Source organism: Petaurus breviceps, unplaced genomic scaffold (genome assembly GCF_028583685.1).
Source record: "Petaurus breviceps papuanus isolate PSGF00001 unplaced genomic scaffold, PetGlider_PUasm1.0 37, whole genome shotgun sequence".
Lineage (NCBI taxonomy): Eukaryota > Metazoa > Chordata > Mammalia > Diprotodontia > Petauridae > Petaurus > Petaurus breviceps.
Genome location: NW_027186296.1, coordinates 4,332,370 through 4,354,562, shown reverse-complemented (window position 1 = coordinate 4,354,562; position 22,193 = coordinate 4,332,370). Strand labels below are relative to the sequence as shown.

Sequence of the window (22,193 nt, the reverse complement as noted above, 5' to 3'; positions counted from 1 at the left end):
TGCATATCCTGTGTCACATGTGTTATGTTTTGACTTCATATAAGCCCCCTTTATGAAATTTCTGACTTTTGGGAATTAAAATCAAGACACTGTCCCCAAATGGACTCTAGGAGGGCATCCATCCATGGATGAATGCTCACTTGAATTTTGTGAATGATTTCATGCTCCTTTTTGTAATGGCTTCTTTTGTAATTTTACAGAGTACCAAGCTGCAATTTTACACTTGAAGAGGGAACACAAAGAAGAAATCGAAAACCTTCAGGTACACCTCTTTAGTACTACTGGTTATAGGAAACTGATCTGTTTCTCTCAACTATTGAAGTAAATCTTTCCCTTAGAAGAAACCTTCAAATAGGCAGCTTTCTCTGGAAATACAGGCTATGGAAATACCCAGGTGAACATTTAATCCTTGTTTTTCAGGAAAACCCCTCAAAAGAGTGGGAAGAGAAATGTGAAAGATATTTAAATGGAAACTGTAACTTAATTACATGCCATTGAAGTTTCATCATATAAGAATTATTTCCAGCTGGTTTCTAGTCTGTTTCATGGTTAAATTTTTAAGAGAGGTCCCTTATGTCCAACAATGTCCAAAGGTCATCTTTATAGATATATAGAGCAAAGAATTGGAAAAGTAGGGATTATATTTAGAAAATAGAAAGTAGAGCTGCTTAGCTATAGTTTGAAATGCATGAAAATAAGTAGTAAAAATTAAGGCTGGAAAGATCCCTTGATATTGAGCTATAGAATGATTTTCTTGCCTTTCTGATCTTCCTTCTCTTCTGTCTTTCTATACAATGTAATTTATTTGAAAGGTTACTAGACTGGCAGTAGATCTGACTTGTAGTCATGACTCTCTCAATAACCAACTATATGACCTTGGAAAGTCGATTTACCTCTATTTCTTCATTTTTAAAGTGAAGTACTTGCTCTTAAATAAACGTCATTCTAGCTTAAATATTAGATGAATCTACTATCCATACAAGGGAGTCTACATCTTTTGGTATACTGCTAGCCTATGTCCCACACAGATAAATGGCCCTCTGGGGAAGGATCCAGGAACTGGCTTGATTGCTCATTATCTGCCAATGTGACTAATTAAGGTCCTATAAGCATTTTAACCTCAATTTGTCTAAAGTGGAACACATTTTTTCCTCAAATATAGCCTTTCTCCAAACTTCCTTATTTCCATTTAGGGCACCACAATTCTTTTAGTAGCCCAATTCTACTACTTTAAAGTTATCTTTGATTCTTTCCACTCCATCACCACAGGTACCTCATAGCTAATCACTTGCCCAATATTATTTTTTTTAATTTCCAATTTTTTAAATTTATTTTTAGTTTTCAACATTCATTTCCACCAGATTTTGAGTTACAAATTTTTCTCCCCATCTTTCCCCTAACCCCCACCCCAAAAAAGCAAACTTACTGAATACCCCTTCCCCCAATCTGTTCTCTCTTATATCCTCCTCCATCCCCCCCCCCTGCAAGTTTCTAGTAGACTTGTTCAATATTATTGATGTGACTCTTATCTAACCAGTTTTGCACATTAGTCCTCTCCTCTGCTCATATGGCCACCATCTTAGTTTAGGCAAACTTCAGTAGATAGAGCCTTAGGCTATTCTAATTGTTTCCCGAATTCTAGTCTCTCTCCTTTACCAATCTATCTTCCACATAGGTATTGAAATAATCTTCATAAGGTAGAAGTCTGACTATGCCACTCTCTTATTGAAAAAAAATCTTCACCAACTCCCCATTGTTATTGTATAAAAATATTAGGATATTGGGATAAAATACTAATTTTTCTAGGACAAAATGCAAACCCTTCAAATGATTAAGGCCCTCCAATGTGATTCTTGCCTACCTTTCCAATTATCTTTCATATTGCTCCCCTCCTTGCCTTTTCCATTACAACCAAAGTGTACTCTCAGGTGTTCTCTGAGCTTCTGTTTTCTGCCCCATGAATTCTAATCGACTTTGTCCCTCATGCCTAGAATGTATTTCTTCTTTATTTCTACCTTTCAGGATCCATAGCTTCCTTCAAGATTCAGTTCAGTTAACATTTCCTTCATGCTGCCTTTCCTAACCATCCCTAACCTTTCCCCTCCTCTTGTTAGTGAGAGGCAACTGGATTAGAAGTCAAAAGACAGGTTCAAATTCTGAATCTGTTTACTTAGCTGTATGACCTTGGCAATTCACTTCACTGTTTAAATGTCTACAATATATCAAGCATTGTACTAGATACTGGTGGTACTAAGACAAAAAGAAAATCATCCTTTCTTTTGAGGAACTTACTTGGAATGATGGAAGAAAAGTGAAAAACATGTACACAGATATATAAAGTTATTTTGGCACTTGGGGGTCACTAACAACTGGGAAGAATTTAGAAAGACCATTTAAAGGAGGTGACACTTAAATTTATCCTTGAAGGCCAGGTAGGAACTCCAAATCAACCTTTTTAAACCTCAGTTTCCTTATTTGCAAACTTGGGGGTTTAGACTAAATTACCTTCAAGGTCCCTTATAGCTCTCAATTAATAGTCCTATGATCTCTTGATTTACCTTATACTTACTTATCTATATACATATTTATTCTACCAGTAGAATATGAACCCTCTGAAGGCAGGAAATGTTTTACTTTTCTCTTAGTATTTTCAGTGTCCAAAACAAAGTGTTAGGTACTTAAAGGAAAAGCTGATGTTTGAATATTCTGTACTATCTGAAGCACAGAGAAATGAATTTGTTGATCTTAATTTTAAAAATAATGAGTATAAAGTCAATTCTTTGAAAATTGTCAGCTCAGTAACTTCATAACTAACTAGATTGATTCATCAAACTTAAATATCATCTAGTCCCATCCTCTTATTTTTAAGGTGAGGAAAATGAAGCTATAAAAGGTAAAAGGATTAAGCAAATGGAGGTAGAGGTGAGACTTGGACTCAGGTGTCCTGACCTCTTCCACTATAGGACATTGTCTTCTGTATTGTATGAAAACAAATGAAGAAACAATTTTTAAAAAATTATTGTAAATTGTGGTGAAACATTACAATTTTACTTTTAATTTCCCATTGGGTATTTTCACCAATGTTCTATGTAAGGAGATATATTTCTTTAACTGAAGTAGTTTATATTTTAAGTGTTGCTTATAGTAACACACTATTAGATAAGAACTTATATGTAGATTCAAGCCACACGCAATTTAGCTAAAGAAGTCAAATAGCTGATGAGAGGAGAAAGGTATTCCTTGACAATATCAATAATAATAACAATTATTATTATAAGAAGAAGATGATGACCTTTTGATTTGGGGAAGAGAGAGTCTGAACTTTTATTCTTTAAAAAGCAAAAGGATAAAATTCACTCTGAGTTGAGTGAAAAGGGTGGGAGATTAAGACACAGTTGAAGATATTCAAAAGATCCCTTAAGCTGAAGGCATAACTGGAAGATGAGAGTAGTTAAAGGGACCTCAATGCCAAAATAACATGAAGTCTTAAGTGTACAAACTCTGAATGGATATTGATAGCAGGCCAAGATTCAAGGAAACATAAAATTACATCCTGATTAGGGTCTGAATATGATATTGCCCTTCAGTAGTGATGGACAACATAGAAAACGATAAGAAAGATATGTACTTATTAATACCTTAGATTTTGTTTTATAATCACTCTAGAACAGGAGTTCCCAACCTTTTTTACGTCATATATCCATCCCTCTGACGTTACATGGATCCCCTTCTCAGATTAATGATTTTAAATGCATAACATACATAAGCTTACAACGGAAACCAATTTTATTGAAATAGTTATCACCCTTTTTTTTTAAGTTCACAGACTACAGATTAAGAACTGGAAAAATTTAATTACTTAATCCAGTGGAGTTTGTTTTAAATTTAGAATGACCAAAAAGCACAATAATCTCTTCCTAGTCAAAATTTGCTTATGATTTACATCCTACCTGAATAAATCATACTATCATGAAATGCTTGTGTCACTTGGTGATGTCAGCAGAGTAAAAAAATGCTGGATTTGGAATTGGAGAGCCTGGGTTCTAATGCTGCCTTTGCCACCTTTTTACCCACCTATGTGACCTTGAACATGTCATGTAACTTCTGGAAACCTCGGTTCTTCATCTCTAAAATGAGAGAGTTGGAATAGATGCCTTCTGAATACCCTTCTAGGTAAATATCTGTGATCTCATGATTTATGATCCCAGTGTTCCCTTCTCCTACAAAGGTACTTGATCTCTTCCCAGATTTACTCACTTTATGCCTCTGGAATTAGGATTTCTAATGGGAATGCACTGTACCTAGGAGCCCATGTTATTTATCTTTGCATATATCAACTTAATTTTGCAAATTCAAGAAACTACATTAGCCAGGGAACTACAAATATAACAGAGCATAGACTCTTACCAAAGATCTTTGCCATGTTGTCTTGGCCTTCCATTCTTTATAATAAAAGTGTTGCTATTTGTACCATTTTACCTGAGATTGTCTTGAAATAGAAGATGATCATTATAGAAAGGGTTTTTCTAGCTTGGAGGCAAAGGATTCTACAGATGCCAAGATTTCTTTGTGATTCTCTAAGTAGTTGGAAGTTGGAAGTCTCCTGGCTAGATGAAGACAGAAAACTGCTGGCATGACATTTAAGGTTGCATGTGCAGTAAATTGACACATCTAATGTGGAGAGAGTTCAAATATTACTAAAGGTCTAAGGCACATTTGAAAAAAAAATCCATAATTAGAATTTATTTGCCTTCTGATACTTTCTTGTGAAAAGCTAGAGAAATTCACATGTAAATCTCTCAAATCTCCTAATAATTTAAAAAACACTTTTTCAGAAATCAGTTCCTCTAGGACTTTTTTAAAAAAAGAGTGAATTCCTGAGGTGTCCATTCTAGTACAATACCAGAAAAGCGATTCAAACCAACTTAGCCAATGTCCTATCGTGGATATAGTACCAGGGCCTCAGAGTATGAATTAATTAATTCTCTGGAATTTTTATTTTCTAAAAGAAAAAAAAAACAGTTTGCTTTTGACATAACAAAGTAGAGGAAGCATAAATGGAAAATGATCATTTGGGTTGATAGAAATTCAAGGACTGGAAGGGGCCCAAGTATAGTGCACTGTGTATATTGGGACCCTAATATACTGCCTACTCTGACCAAGCCCAGTGCTAGTGTGGAGTTACTGAAATGAGTGAAGGAGTTAGAGTCAGCAAGATTTGGGTTTAAAATCTTTTAAATTTTTTTTGTTTGTTTTTGGAGGGCAATTTGGGGTTAAGTGACTTGCCCAAGGTCACATGGCTAGTTTTTGTGTTAAGTGTCTGAGGCCAGATTTGAACTCAGGGCCTCCTGACTCCAGGGCCAGTACTGTATTCACTGTGCCACCTAGCTGGCCCTAAAGCACTGATTTAAAAGATGGATCAAAATCTATATAAAATAAATAAATGAAGCACAAATTTAAAAATCATGTCCTTCAGTGTGGATGGAGGGACTCCTGAGTTATGTTGCCATCAAAATGATAATTTATTTACTTTCTCTGGATCCCTTTAACTTTCTAATCCCATTCCATGCCCCCCCAAAAAAGAATCATATATTAGATATAGAATAACTACAGCTAAATCCACAGAACAAAGAAGAGAGAACTTTAACAAGTCTAAATCCTGTTAAATAAATACTGGAGAATGTACTGTTCATTCAAAACTCCTTACCTCGCTCTAAGCTTCTGTTGTAGGGACACAAACTGTCTTACAGCCTTATTTCTGGGCCCCCTTGAGGGGACCTCTTCTAGCTACAGCAGTTCTGCCAGAGCATTCCATTACCTCTTCACCCCTCAAGCTTGCAACAAGCAGCAGAATTGTTTTTGTACAACCACATGAGGAGGGAGGGATTAGAGAGGAGACCACGAATGTGTTGCTTTCCAACTGTGACCTGGTCATAGATTGGGGTCCCTAGAATTGTAGATACTCTGACTAAGATACCCTCCATATACCCTATAAGAAGTGATACACTCTAATCCAACCAACTTGAAGAAGAAAGGAGAAGAATCAGTGGAGAAAATGGGGCAGTAACTAACCCAGTTTGTGTGGCTATTAAAGACACAAAAGAAAAGGGTACTGAAATCCATCTGAGTTTCAGTCCTGTTCTCCTCAGAGCAGGATACCCCCAGAGTACTTAGGGCAGAGATCCAAAGTAGTGAACCCAAATATCCCCCAAAGTATGGAGACTGAGTCAGCTTTGCAGCCTAAATTCAGGAGTATGCCCATCAGCAAAAAAAGGGAGCAGGCAGAAAGTGACAGGGAAATATTTTAAAAGGCTAGAACATCAAAGATTTCCAGAGAAAAACCTTCAATAAAGTCCTACAATATTGCTAGAACAACAGGAATGATCATAACACCAGAAGGAAGAATGGACACTTTATCCCCAAAGAAATTGCAAAGTTCTCTTAACAAATATTACAAGACAAAGAAAAAGGAATACTGTACCATATGAAATAAGAATACTATAGCTTCCCAAGAAAGTGTGAGAAAGCAACAAGAAACTCCAGAATTTTTCAAAAGAGGGATTAAATTCATAAAAAGTGAAATTAGGAATGAATGCCAGTCTTAACTTAGAGCTCTTATAACTAAAAAAACAATGTAATTAGATTTGGGGAAAAAATCCATAATGAAGAGTCTCATTATAAAAGGTAGAAATTAACAGAAGTTTAAAATAATAATACCAAGATAGAGTAAGGACTGGCAAAAGTGAAATTAAGAGCCAACAATATTAAAAGGACATTGAATTCTATACAAACCAAAGCAATGGCCCTTGAAAGCAGCATGCACAGAGATAGATGAATGAATGAATGAATGAATGAATGAAAGAATGAATGAAAAGTGTTAAGCACTTATTATGTGTCAAGCAGTGGCCAATTCAATAACTGAGGATACAAATAAAGCAAAGATGCCCCTGTGGTCTGCTTCTGTTCTTCATGGAGCTTACATTAGATGGGGGAAATGACACACATAAGGGAGTTTTGGCTAGGAAGGGATATATGGAATTGAATGACACACCCTATCCAGGTACAGTGAAAGTTAATTTGATCATGGTTCCAGAACTGTAAGGTTAGAAGTTGGCAATTGGGCTATGGAAGAGGTAGTCAGAGTGAGGGATTGCTGGGGTTGGAGGGGACTTAAAGATCAAATCTAAAGACAGTTAGGTGTTATTGTAAACTAATAGCAATAGTGCTTACCACATAGTAGTCACTTAATAAATGCTTGTTAAAGCAACAACAACATATTTCTCCTAGAAGAATATAACAAATTTTTAAAAATCTGAAAACCATAATGAAGAAAATAAAATAAGAGAACTTCCCAGAATTTCTAAATACAGATGACAAATCAAGGCTTAAGATTACTTAATCAAGCCTTGATTACTTGCAGAAAAAAATTATGAATGGATTAAATAACACAACAAAATGAAAGACAATGACAGAATGGATAAGAAAATAAAACTCATTTTCTACATATGAAACACATCTAAAAATAAAGATATATGCAGAATCAAGATAAAAGACCATGACAAAATTGACTGTGTCAGATGAGCCTAAAAAACTTGAGAGTTGCAATAATGCTATCAAAAATGAGACATAAAAAGTAATCCTCCCACATCAGTAAGTCAAGCCAACAAATACTTGAGCTTCTACCATGTATAATATACTTTAATGATATACATGTAAATAAGGAATCTGTGCTTCATCCATGGATTCATAAAATGTGAGAACTAGAAGAGACTTTGAGGATCATAGACCAACCACTTCATTCCACAGAGGGGGAAAGTTAAGGCTCAGAAAGAAGTGATTTTGCCCAAGATGACATAGCTAGTTAGTGATGGGGCCAGGGTCATAAAGAACCTTATTTCTTGGTTCTCAAGCCAATGTTCCTTCCACTGCATTGCATTGACTTCTTTTGGAGGGGTGTTTATATGGCTAAAGTAATCGTCATAAGCTTATTGGCTCAGGGCCTAAAAGAAACTAGACACTGGGGACTAAACAGGATCAAGAGGTTGGAAAGTAGAACTTTAAAGGAAATAAAAAGCATGAATCACATCTCTTGTCCTGGTTCCTTCAGGCTATTGATACTTTTGTGTTATTAGCTATATCATCTCCAACTCTATAAAATGTAGAAATAATAGGGAGACAGAGAGGAAATACTACTGTATAGAAGAGAGTGAGGAGTCCTAGGCTTAAGTCATAGCTCTGCCAGTTCAGAGCTTTTGATTTTGGGTAAGTCATCTAATTCTTCTTGACCTCAGCTCAACTCATAATTGGGAGCAACTTTGGAAATCATCTAGTTGAACCCTTGTTCAAAGAATGAACCTTATATAGAGTACTCCCAAGGAATGGTCATCCACCCTCTCCTTGAAATTGTCCAGTGATGTTGAACTCACTAACTCCTGAGGCAATTTTCTTATCATTTTAACCAAGGTTGTAATTGCCAAGTTTAACATGCAGGGCACATACAGAAAATGTGCCAAGAGCAAGCAGCATGAAAAGTATGCTTCAATCAGTTTTTCAAGACACATTCATTGGGCATGGAGAGATTTCAGAGAAAGACTAGGATACCATCCTGTTTAATGGGAGTCACAGACTTCTTCCACCATCAAGAAAAGAAACAGGGAAAGGCGAAACTCATCAGGAGCAAGGAACTACCTTGTATTTTTAGTAATTATTCTTGCTAAATAGGCGCTAAGATAAGCTGGAATGAAGGACAATAAGAGCTGTCAACATCTAAATGTTGGTGTCCTAGGGTAAACCCCACCTAGAATTTCTGATTCAGAAAATGACAGAATTTTGGAGATAGAAAAGAATTCAATAACCATTTGTTAAAATTCATTGTTATTCAGGCATTTTCAGTCATGTCTGACTCTGTGACCCCATTTGGGGTTTTCTTGACAAAGATGCTGGAGTGGTTTACCATTTCCTTCTCCAGCTCATTTTACAGATGAGGAAACTGAGGCAAACAGGGTTAAGTGACTTGCACAGGGTCACACAGCTAAAAAAGATTAGAATTCATGAAGATGAGTCTTCCTGACACCAGGCCTGATTACACTGCCTTCCTGCCTGATAAAAATCTTTACCCCAAAGGAATTCCCTCTGTGACATATTTGACAAGTAATCACCTCTCCTTTACTTAAAGATCTCCCAAAAAGGAAACACCCCTCCCCCATCTCCTGAGACAGTTTATTGTTCTTTTGGACAGCTCCAATTGTCAATAAGTTAATAGTCAATAAACATTTATTAAGTGCTTGCTACATGCCAGGTACTGTGCTAAGCATTAGGGATGTAAATATGAAAAAAGACAGTACCTGTCCTCAAGGAGCTTACAATCTAATGCTGGAGGATAACACATGAAAGAAAGATGCAAAACAGTGGGAGAGAGGGAGGTACAGTGGAAAAGTCAGAGATGTCCCAGAGTAGTACAGTCAAGTAGAAATGTGATATTTTGAGCTGAGCTCCCTCCAAAATGTAGGTTTGGGAATTCATGACTTCACCCTTCAATTAAAGGGCAGTGGGTAGTGATATAATGGCGTTCCAAGGCTGATGCAATCTTGTAGGATCATGAAGTTTTCTCAATAGTGAGCTTCCTGGAGAAATCACAGGTGAGTAGTGCAGCCAGGTGAACTGTTTTGAGCTGAGTTGCCTCCTTAAATGGAGGTTAAAAAGTTGTCCCCTCCCCACATAAAGCCTAAATTTGCCCCTTTTCAACTATTACCAATTACTGCCCTCCAACAGATCAGGTTTAACCCCTTTTCCACATAACATATCTTCAAATGTTTGGAGTTAACCATGTTGTCTCCTCTCCCCACACCAAGTCTTCTCAAGATCTCCAGTTTAATAGTTCTACCTGTTCAGAAATATATATGTGTGTATATATGTATGTGTATATTTATATATATGCACACACATATTATATATTATATATCATATGATATATAAATAGTGTGTGTGTGTGTGTATAGTATTGAAATCTGCTTCTCTGTACTTTGTACTTTTTGGCCCAAAAGTTTTTCATATTGTATCTGGTCCCTTTAATGAATTTTTGTGTCACTTCTTGTTTCAAAATCTGATGTAGTGAATAGCATGCTGAGTAAGAAAGATTTGAATAAAGTTCTGTCTCTGACAGTTATTAACTATGTGATGCTATGCAAGTCTCTTAATCGTTCAGTGCCCCAGGAAAAATTGTCTAAGTCCTTGATTGCTATAGATGAGTTCTTCTCTTTTGGTAGCAGGCTCTTCTTTGCCAAGAGTTACTTATGCTGACAAAATCAGATATACTATCTGAAAAACAAACAAACAAGAACTCTCTCTTTTGAGCCAGTCAGTAAGGTCCTGCTTCCTCTGAGGGATGCCTCTGTAGTTTTACAGTATTAAAAAGCACATGAAATATACTTGTCATGAGTTGTCAAGTCCTATCAATTCTACCTCTTTAATATCTATCACATACTTTCCATTTCTCATGCAACAAATCTCATTACTTATCCAGACTTCCTACCTTGATTTCCCTCTCTCCTTTCCTTTTTTCCATCCCATTTCACTCCCCTCTCCCATTCATTCTTCTTAATTTAATTTTGAGCTCAAATACTAAAAAAGAGCATTTCCATACATACATATATGGATATATATAACAGAACACAAAAAAGAATGTATATAAAACCATAAATTCCCATTAAATACTACATGCTTCCTATTTCTACATAGTACATACTATCCTATTTCTCTGAGCTTCCTTTTATCTTCTTTTAATTAAAAAAAGTTTCAGTGACCTTTAAAAAATTTTTGTCATAATAATAACAAAAACAAGAAAAAATCATATGAATATATCAACAAATACTGAAAAATTTTTGACACACCCATTCCTATTAAAATACAAAAAAGCATAGGAATCAATGGAGCCTTTCTTAAGTGATAAATAATATCTATCTAAAATCAAGAGCAAGCATTATCTACAACAAAGATTAATTTGAAGCCTTCCCATTAAGATCAGGAATAAAGCAAGAACGTCGATTATCATCACTATCATTCAATATTGTATTAGGGATGCTAGCTACACCAATAAGATAAGTAAAAGAAATTGGAGGAATAAAAGTAGGCAATGAGGAGACAAAACTATCACTCTTTGAAGTTAGAGAACCAACTAAAAAATTAGTTGAAAGAATTTTGCAAAGTTGCTGAGTATAAAATAAGCTCACAGAAAACCCAGCAGGAGATTGCCCTAGTCAATGTACCTGAATACTCAAGGATAAGGTAACTCCAGAAAAGAGGTCTGCACTTTTACCAGCTTTCCTGCCTGGAGCTTATCTATCCATAGAGACTCAAATATAACTTGTTTAATAACTCAAACATTTCCTTCTAGTGACCTGACTTTTTGCCTCAACCACAAAGATGTCAGGGGTGAACTAGAGAGATATAAATGTTATTGATATTATTTACTGGGCTGTAGAAAAGGGAATTATGTAGACCTGAGGGGCCATTATATATAATTTTATACATATATATATATATATGTATGTATATTTGTTTATTTAGCCATTTGGGGTTAAGTAACTTGCCCAGGGTTACATAACTAGTATCTCAGAGGTCAGATTTTAACTCAGCTCCTCCTGACTCCATGGTCTATGCTCTATTCACTGTATCACCTACCTGCCCCTTGTTATATTTCCCCTAGGCTTAAAGCAAGCTGATTATTGTAACAGGGCATTGAATATGCTTTTATTTTTCACTTTGCTCTTTGATTCTAATAGATCTGGCCTTTTGATATCTTCAGCTATGACATCTAGGTCTTTTTTTAAAATGGTTTTCAGTGAGTCCAGTGACTCTTAAATTTTCTCTTCTTGACTTCATTCCCAGGTCAGTTTTTAATAATATTTTACATTTCCTCTATATTTCATTCTATATTTTTTCTATATTATTGTGTTCTTTTCTTATTTCTTATTATCTCATAGTATCAATAATTTCTTTAATAAAATAAAAATTTCTTTAATAAAATGCTTTTCATAATTTAAGGGGTAGGCATTAATATGAATATTTTGTTCATCTGAATTGACTATCTTAGGACTGAGAGGAAACACAATTCCTACCAAGAGAAAGGATGAGTTTACTGCCTAGAAGACACAAGTAATGGAGATTGTAAAGCCTAGGAAGAAAAATATTGGGCAGTTACCTCCACCATTTTCAACCTCAACTGTATGTTTCTTCAACTGTAAAATGAAAGGGATAGGCTAAATGAGCTATTCCAGCTCTATCACTCTATTCTTTGATTCTCTCAGCAAAAAAAAAATAGTTGGAGAGTTAAAGAGGGGGAAGCTAGTAAATAAAATTAAAGGTGTTAAAATTTTAATCATATTATCATTAAATATTTATTGTGCTATGAATAAGACCATGAGACTACCACCATTGGTTCATGTGTAGTAAGATGCATTTGTGATGACATGTGCCATTTTTATTTCCAACCAACGTCTTACTAGTGGACTGAATCAATTTATGTCCAAGGATTAATATTCAAATAAACTAAAAGTATTCTCAAAGCTTTTTATAGACTTTTCTACAGAGTAAATATATGGCAAGTATCTTTGGCCCCATTTTGTCATATAAAGAAACTGAGGCCAAGAAGATGAATGGTTCTCTAAAATCACAGTATAAACTTTTCCTAATTGCCAAGTCTATTTATTATACTGAATAACTTATGACTTAAGATTGAAAAATTCTTGTGTAATAGAGAATTTTATGTTTGGTGCTAAGTCCTTTATTTTGCCTTAGGGTCCTCCCCACCCCTCCCCTCCCCCTCCAGACTAACGAGTTGAGCCAAACATCTTCCAAGTTTTATGACCCATACTTCAAATTTGGGATCTTTGGACTCATTTTTCCACTCTGTTCTGATTCTGACTTACAGTCAGGATGTTGTCCTTGAAAAAAGAATAACTCGTTCTACATTGCTTGTTTCTAGCATCTGAGACATCATTTGATTATTGTGAACATAAATTCAGCAATTCCAAAATTATCGAGGGAAAAGCACAATGCAGATATAATTTCTCTGGGACATTTGAACAATCCAGGTCTTTCTCTTGTTGTGTAAAAGGACACTTTAGTTTACCTTTGCTCCTGTGTGTCAGTCCCAAGAATGGCAAATCAGCACTACAGCACTGATTTACTTTTTTTGAAAACCTTTGCCCTAGTAGGGCCAATCTCAGTAGCCCTTTAAGTGTGAAAGAATTAGGTTTAATGTTTATCTTATACTGACCCCTTTATATAACCAGGCAAGTAGAGAATTATTTTTTTCAAGCTCCTAAAAAGGAACAGCTGTGGGATATCCTGGAGATCTGGCCTCTGATTCAGCAGGACTTTGATTCAAGTTGAATATATACTGGCTATGTGATCCTGGTGTCTCTTAGTGCTCTTGAAATTATTCATAATTATTAGTTGCATTTTCTACCTGCATTGATAGAGGAAATTTCCTCACCTTGAACTTCCCTATATCAGTGAAATAATGAGTCCAATACATATTCCTCTCCCTATACCTATAGGGAAGACCCCTTTTTTGGCATCTAGCTTAAACTCTGGGGATCCTGTTCCTTTAAAATACACACATTTCCTTTGCTTTAGTGCCCTCTAGGAAAAGGCCGCATGAAATAATGGATAGAGCATTGAACTTGGAGTCAGGCAGACCCAGAATTTGGGTTCAAATTCTGCCTCTAATATTTATTAAGTTGTAAGGCCATAAGCAACTCATTTTAATCTTTCTGAGCCTCAGTTTGCTGTTCTGTAAATTGAGAGTAACAATAATTATTATACTTCACAGGGCTGTTAAAAGGTCCTTTGCAAACCATAAAGTGCTATGTAAATACATTTGTTTTCATTACAGCCTGAGTTGCCTTATGTGTAGGTGCTTAATAAATGTTTATTGTTTTAACTTCTCAGTGAGACAGATTATCTCAGGACCTAATCCATTTCCTGTGCAGAGTTAGGTTCTTTAGCAAATATGACTTCTTATCAGTTCACCAAAGTCTTATTTGGTAATATTGCTTTCCTATAGCCTTAAAATGGAGGAGCATTTTGGGTTAGTAAAGATTATGGAACTTGGGGTTAGAAGATATGGGCACCATCTTTCACTGAAGGGAAAGCCTAGAGCCAAAGAAGTTCCAAACTCATCCCAAGTGCATTTCTTTCCAGTGCAGATTCCTGGCTTGCTTTGACTGCTCAAACTGATTTATATGACTTTGGAAAAAAAATTTCACTTCTCTGGACTTCAATATCCTTATCGGAAAAATGAAGGAACTGAAGTAAATGATCTCTCATAGGCTCCCAAGTTGGTGAACTTATTCATCAGAGAGTAATTTCAGCATAGAATTGCATGTGTATAGTTTTGAATCATTGAATCCAAGTCCTCCCTCCACTCTTGATATCAGTTACTTCCCATACCTGCTTTTTTTCCTTCAGATTATCTTGTCCCTAACCTATTCTTCCTCTCATCATTTTCACATTTTTATCATGTTTTGCCCTATAGGAAAGCCCACTCATGTCATGTATGAACCGTGTTGAACTTTCCAAAATTTTCCAGACACCCTGGTGTCTGCAAGGTGATTTCAATAAGCCATTTAATTTAGAAGGTCTGCATTTAAGTTCCCTATCATCCAGGAGTCAGGTGTGACCTGTTTGGCTCTCTGCTTCTCCTTTTGTGAAAGGTGAAAAATAATACATGCCTCTCATCTGCCTCGTGAGAAGCAGCTACGGATTAAGGAGATTGTGGCTTTGACTAGTTTGAAACAAGGTGGCATAGAGATGCCAGATGGGTTTATCAGTTTCTAACCACTAATGTGACTGGGCAGTGGAGGGGTTGGGGGTGGGGAGAACTGGTTACTTTACCAAGTGACCTTTTCCTTTTATTAAACCAGGATCGTAGACCTTGGCATAGGCAGAACTCTTTATTAGAATCTTTGGTGGTTCTATTCTTTGTTAAATGCATTCAGATTTATAATAGGGTGATGAGGCTATGAAAGGAATCTGGGAATGAACTCCAAACTGGATGTGAAATTAGACTGCATTTTTTTGTCCCCAGTGGAACAAAATTTTATGTCTCCATGAGGAAAAACTTTTGGACTTTCTTAATCTTTTTGTGGAAATAAAGTTGGAAGCATCAGGGCACCACAAAATAATTGTATTCATACAATGTACCCCTTGGGCCCACTTTTTCTGACATATACTTTGCTGGTGAAGCTAAAATGAACAGAAATTGGGTTGGATCTGAAGTTGGGGTTTAAAAATAATCTGGCTGATTTGCAAAATCTTATGTTACTCATTACCAACATTAAGCAGATAATCTATTAATTTCTGGTGAACAGAGCAAGGGAAAAGGAGTACAGTTATTTGCAATCCAAGAATCATTTGTATGCCTGGACAGAAGCTGATATCACAACCTTGGCATAGTGGCATCATGAAGGCTTATGGTATAATAATTGAACTGAATTGAACTTACTATTAGATCAATTTCCCTGCACCAAAAAAAAATAGAAATATAGAAAAACCAATTGCTTCGGGAGATGTTAAGTCTCCCAAACCTATATTTTTCTTTATGACTTGTATGCCAGTCATCACTTTATGCTTCAAGAAAGTCATTGAGGTGCTAAAGAAAGGGCATGGGATCTGGAGTCAGGGAACATAAGTTTGCATCCTGTCTCTGCCACTCTCACATTTGTTGTCTTAGAGAAGGCATTTCATCCCTGTAGCTCCTAGTGTACTTATCTCTAAAATCAAGTAGTTGTATCGGATGACCCTTGAACTCCCTTCTAGTTTTGGAGCTATGAATCCTAATTTGGAGTAGTTGTAAAAAGAGAGCACTATATAAACGTGAAGGCATTATATAATTGTGAGCTATTACTGTGATTTTTGTTTCTATGTAGTCGAGTGAAATAATTTCACAAGTATCGGATAGTCCCAGGAAGTTCTTTGCCTCCTCCCTTTGGAGGATTCCATCTTACATCACAGGCAGATAACAATGCACTGTGCCAAACTTTGGTCCTGCACAAATAGGTGGGTTGCTGAATAATAAGTGTTTTCATTACTCATGTGCAATACATAGCTGGTAGCTCATCTCATAGGCTTCTTCTCCGCAATTCCAGTTTCAAGCTTCGTACATGTCTGTGCTTTTCTGCTGAATTTCTATTTCTTCTTGTTTCTACACTCACCATCTTTGAAATACAATTGGGACTTGAGGTGGATTTTCTGGGAAGATTATTGGCTTCAGGTGAGAGAATATCAGTAAAATTGAAACAATTTGAATGTTGGGATATATTTTTGATGTTTCACCTAAGAGAAAGCAGTATGGTATGGTAGAAGGGATTCTCAAGTGGGAATCAGGAAACCTGGGTTGGGTTCAGCTCCTAACTAAATTTTTTACTAATTTTGAATCCTGGAGGATCAACTGGATCTTTCTGCATTACCATCACTAAGCTAATTCTGCTTAGCTCCAGAATTGAAAGACACTTCTTGCTGAGATGCTGTATAGTGGGTGTAGGAAGGACACTCAACTGGGATCAGGAAACGAAAGTTATAGTTTTACTGTCAATTAATTGCTTGACATTGTTAAAGTAATTTAATTTCTCTGAGAGTCCATCTCCTCATGTATAAAATGATGGGATTGAAATAGATCTCAAAAGTCCCTGTCTCTTTGAGGGATCTATAATTATTGTTTTAATTTATTCTCATCTAGATTTTTGGATCCTTCCAGGTAAGGGCCATGTCTGACATTTCTTTAATATCTCTTATAGTGCCAACATAATGGTGGGCATGCAGTAGGGATAAATACTTTTAAAAAAATATCTGACCAAATCCTGGCCAGACATAACACCAATATACTTTAACAAACATTGTTGAAATTCCTTTTCTCAAATCTTGTGTTTGGGTTGCATGCCTTTCATGGACAGTATAATACATTAGATGAGGAGGATGAAAAGAAGTGTAGACCTCTGACTCACCAGTGACTCAATGGACTTTGGATTTGTTAGTCTCCTATTTCACTAGAAAAGCCTTTAAAAGGATAGAGTATTGTAACGGTATTGTTAGAGCTAAGATACAATCCTTAGATGAAAGAACTGAGAAAGCAGATAGTGAAAGGGGAGAAAAGAAGGAAAGAATGGAGGAAGAGATGGATGGAGGAAATTAACGTTTCTTAAATACCTGCTATGTGCTAGGCATTATGCTGATTGAGTTACAAATATTTCATTTAATCTTTACAACAGCTCCAGGAGGTATATGGCATTATCTCCATTTTACATTTGAAGAAACTGAGTCAGACAGAGACCCTCAGCAAACTTTTTCAGAGTCATTTAGGTCTACATTCAAGAAACTTTACTGGATAGGGTGGCTAGGTGGCACAGTGAGTAAAGCTCAGCCCAGAGTCAGAAGGACCAGAGTTCAGATCCGGCCTCAGACACTTAACACCCACACAAAAAACTAGCCATGTAACCTTGGGCAAGTTACTTAACCCCAATTGCCCTCCAAAAAGACAAAAAAAAAAGAAGAAAAGAAAAGAAACTTTACTGGAGGGATTGGAAAAGAAATTGACTTGCTCTTAGAACATTTAGAACTTTGCTGTATTCCCATTTTAGGGATGAAAGTCAGGATCTAGTTTCATAATGAAGTCACAGTGCTTAAAATTTTATATCTGATTATGATGTAGCAAACCTTCCCATCTCCTCACCCTTTCCCACTTTTAAATTGCTATGTCAAGTACAGAGAGGCAGTATGACATATTGGATAGAAAACAGATCTCAAAGTTAGAAGTACCTGGCTTCAAGTCCTACCTCTTACACATACCACCTGTGTGAGCCTGAGCAAGTCACTTGACCTTTTAGTGCCCTAGATAATTCTTTAAGACTATTAATTGCAGACAAGTTCCTGCCTATTTGCATTAATAGAGGGAGTTTCCTGTCCTGGGCATTCCCTATACCAATCAAATCATAGCCCCCGTTCCTTTTCTTTGATTCCTTGGAGATTATATTTCAAGATATTTATTATTACTGTGTTGGATTATGTGAGATTATTATTATGTAATCCCAGATTCGGTCTTTATCCTTGCTTAGTATATAGATTTCCTTTTTGTGACTTCAGTAGACCATTTCCTTTTCTTTATAAGTAATAAGTTAGTAATAAATTAGTAATTTATAAGTAATAAGTAATAAATTAGATGGAGAGAAAGTAATGGTAATACCCTTCCTTTAATTTATTTATTTCAGAAATTAAACAGTTCTCCCTTGATTTACTTATTTAAATTTGGGGTTGGGTAAAGAGGAAAAAAAAAATCAGAGACCAAAGTGACAATGGGCTAGATAGTGGAGTACAAGTTAGAACAGTAGACCTAAGCTAGGAGGAGAAGCCAGGAGAAGCACTTACATTGTTCAGATGGATACAAGGTAACAAGTCTCTCTCCTTCACCATTTTTTTCCCTCCTGTTGGTTCTGTCCCCTGTTCGAGAAATGCTGTTCCATCATTTTATCACTATGATCCCAATTGTTGGGCGTAGTCATTGGGCAGGTGAGCAGACTAAGACTCAGTAAGGCTATAAATGGTTTTTTCAAACTCAGAGAGAATAGTGGTTTTCAACTCATGTACCTGTCCCTTTAATTTTTTTTTTTACTTCACATATATTTATTCCTCTCCTCTTTAACCCTTACTTCCAATTTCTTGTTTCCTACAGTGTGCCATATAAATTCCTCTGAATCTCAATTCCCAGCATCACTGAGGAAAAACAATATTATTGTTTTCCCTTGTGCCATCATCACCTGGCTGTGGGATGTTCCCACATAGGGTAGACTGTTCTGTCAGTCTCTTCAAACAAGTTCAGACATATTTGTGTTCTGGGATCCTTGTTGCTAATCTTTCATGGGGGTAGGAGAGCATGATTGTTGACCATTTCATTGTAGTTTATTTTGGCTTGCTTTGTGGCCTGGAAGTGTTTATATGATGAAGGTGCTTGGGTAGTTTTTGTCTCAGTAATATTCTGCATATGTTCATTGACTGAGGGTGATTCTTGGCTTTGATATATCTACACTAAGTGTACTATCAGTACTCATCAGTAATATGTGATTGTGAAGAATCCAAATGTTACTTAGTGGAGTGAGTGGCATGAAACCTTTGGACAAAATGAAAGGTAAGTCTGACACTAGGTCAGTAAAGTCAACATATATTCATGTATTTATGCTGTAGTTAGTCAAGGTGATGTCCATGTATAAGGAGTCAATGTTTTATGTGTATGTGTGTGTGTATATATATATTGAGGTTTGGGGGCACTCAAGACCCCAAAATACCAACATGCCAGGGCCTGCCAAATGAATTCAACTTAAGCCAACATACTCAGCCAAAGTAAAATAAAGTTTATTGAAGATTTGCCATAATGGGTAGACTCTTAAGAAGCCTTAGTATTTGTGATGCTTGTATTGGACAAGCAGACCAGAACAATCTGACACAGACTGAGTCTGGGCTAAATTGAATCTCAGTACCTTCATGGAGGACAGATGGATCTTATATATAGAAAGACTGTGGGAGGGATCTAGGGATGGTCTAGAGGAGGGGTTTGGGGAGGGTCTTGAGAAAGAGCCTAAAGAGGATCTTGATGGAATTGAGGTAGTACTCCAGAAATGGGATTAAGGGTGGGAAATAGCTGAAGGCTACCTGGAGATGACAGACAATGGAGGGCTAGGCTAGTTTAAGGATAACAGATTTGAGTATAGATATTTTAAAGGATCAAGGGTGGGAAGTAGCTGGACAATGGAGGGCTAGGCTAGGTTAAGAGTAACTGAGATTTGGGCCTATTGATAATGAAAGGCTTATGGCCTCAGGCAAACCTCATCAAGTGGAATGATTCAAGGAGAGTTCAAGAGGATTCCCAGAGCTTGTACCCCATCACATATGCACACATACATACATATATAATACACCAGTGTGTGTGAAAAGAGGAGGAACCTTTTCTTTTCTTTTTTCATTAAAATTACAAATAAGTTCTACCCAAGCCAGACAAGTTGAATTAGCTGTCTACTAAATGAGGGTCAGAGGAGAGGTGGTTTGTTGTATTCTGAATTGGGAGCGAGGGGTTGAGAGAAGGAAACAATAGTTTTCTTTAACTATTTGAAAGATTGTCATGGGGGAGACAGATTTGGCTTCCTGGGCCCCAGGGAGCAGAAATTAAGAGCAAAAGTAGAAGTTGCAGAGAGGCCGATTGAAGCTTGATATAAGGAAAAATGTCCTAGCTAGCAGAATTATCCAGGAAGTGGAGGATGTTGCTGCAGAATGATGAGAGACAATGGGACAGATTTGGGTATACATATTTTGAGAGGATCTAGAGTGGGAGCTGGCTGGACAATGGAGGGCTAGGCTAGTAACAGATTTGAGTGGAGATACAATGAAAGGCTTATGGCCTCAGGCAAATGCCTCATGAAATGGGAAGATTCAATCAGAGTTCAAGAGGGTTCCCAGAGCCTGTACCTCATCAAGGAGACAAAGGTTTTCCTTCAAGGGAAATCTTCAAACAAGTATTGATTGACCATTTGTAGGGACTTTATAGATGGGGTTTGTGTTTGTATATATAGGTGACTAAATGGTGTGATTATGATTTTATTGTTGTGGTTTGTCCTTCATTCTGGAAGAGGACCAATGATATCAGGAAGGTGATGTCTTGACTTTCAAGTGAATTGGATTTAAGTGAGGCAGTACTATAAAGTCACCAGCTTCACTTTCTCCTCCAGAACCACCTGAGCCCAGTGGCAAGACATAGATCAGGATGACTTGAGATGGCCCCAGATGCAGTGGGAGACCAAGACCTTTTTAAGCTGAGATCTGAGGCAACACCCATTCAGTGATTAGGGCTAGGTAAGAAATGAGGCCAAAAAAAAATTATCACTTTTACCTACTCAAAAATAAAACAAAACAAAACAAAACAAAAAAATCTGGGAGGGGAAGACTCTCTCAGTTTCTGGCCAGAACAGAAACAATCATTATTTACACCTCTGAGCCATCAAAACTCAATCAAAAACAAATACCAACAGAGGCTTGGGTTGGAGCTCCTTATTGGACAATCAGTGAGAGCCAGAGTGATTTGGTTTTAAGGCATAGTCTAGTAGCTCCATTTGAATCTGAATGGGCTTTATCAAAGCTTGGTTTAACAGAGCTCTGTTTCAAAAAATGTATATTCTTTTGGGCAGAGTACTCACATGTATGTGTATGATTCCTAATGTGGAGGAAGAAAGGGAGGAAAAGAGGAAGGGACTACAGGGAGGAAGGAAGGAAGGAGGGAGGGAAGGAAGAAAAGAGAGAAGGAAGGAAGGAAAGAAGGAAGGAAGGAGGAAAGTCCCCAGTGGGGCAGCTACTACTACTCACAACAATGATTTTAAATGATACAAGGAGATAGATGGTCTGTTATTGTCAGGCTCATCATCTGTACCATATTAAGAGTCTGGATTAGCATTGTGCTGGGTAAGGAGGCATTCATTTGTAGCCTTACACGTTTTCATGAAACTTTGCTCTTTCTGAAAGGACGGGAAGCCTATGGAAAAGGAGAGCTCCTAATTATATTTCTACCTGAGAAACAAATAATAAAGATTCACTATTAGATTTCCATAGCATAACTTTCTCCATAGGTTTATTGAACATTCCTTTCCCTGGATATGTGAAGCATTTGATCTGTGCTTTGGTATTGTATCTTTGCCCCAGGAAACAAGAGTTCTTTTGTGTCTTTATTGCTGATAGGTTGTTGCTTTATTTCTAATGGAAGTTTCACGATTTAAGGTGGCTCAGTGAGTAGGTGAAGATGCACTGGTGCTAGGTGAGGATTGAGAAGTAGGAGCAGGATGAGATCAAGGAAAGGGCCTTCCCACTGAATTTCTCTAAAGCCCTGTCACCTCCCAACCTAAGTTTGTAATGCTCTTCCTCTCCTTGTCTCACCACCTTTCTTTTTCGTGTACCACTCAGCAAAGCATTCAGAAGGATGTATATACCGTGTTTCCCTGATAATAAGACCTATCCCGAAAATAAGCCCTCCCCTTACTGTGTAAGATTCCTCTAAAATAAGCCCTCCCCCGAAAATAAGCTCCATTGAGATTGCTACTGTAGTGAAGGTGAGGTACACGCTACACGCTACATTACGGTACCCTCTGTATGCACCGTCCCCT

At 36.9% G+C, this 22,193-nt stretch overlaps 1 protein-coding gene across 4 annotated transcripts in view; it reads left to right on the top strand.

Annotated features, from left to right (window-relative positions):
* FMN1 (formin 1) overlaps positions 1-22,193 on the top strand; it is a 493,911-nt gene that overhangs the window by 211,035 nt on the left and 260,683 nt on the right. For all 4 annotated transcript variants that reach the window (XM_069097659.1, XM_069097661.1, XM_069097662.1 and 1 more), the window contains one exon: positions 201-262. In XM_069097659.1, coding sequence (XP_068953760.1) covers positions 201-262 — 62 coding nt within the window. The remainder of the gene's footprint in view (positions 1-200; positions 263-22,193) is intronic.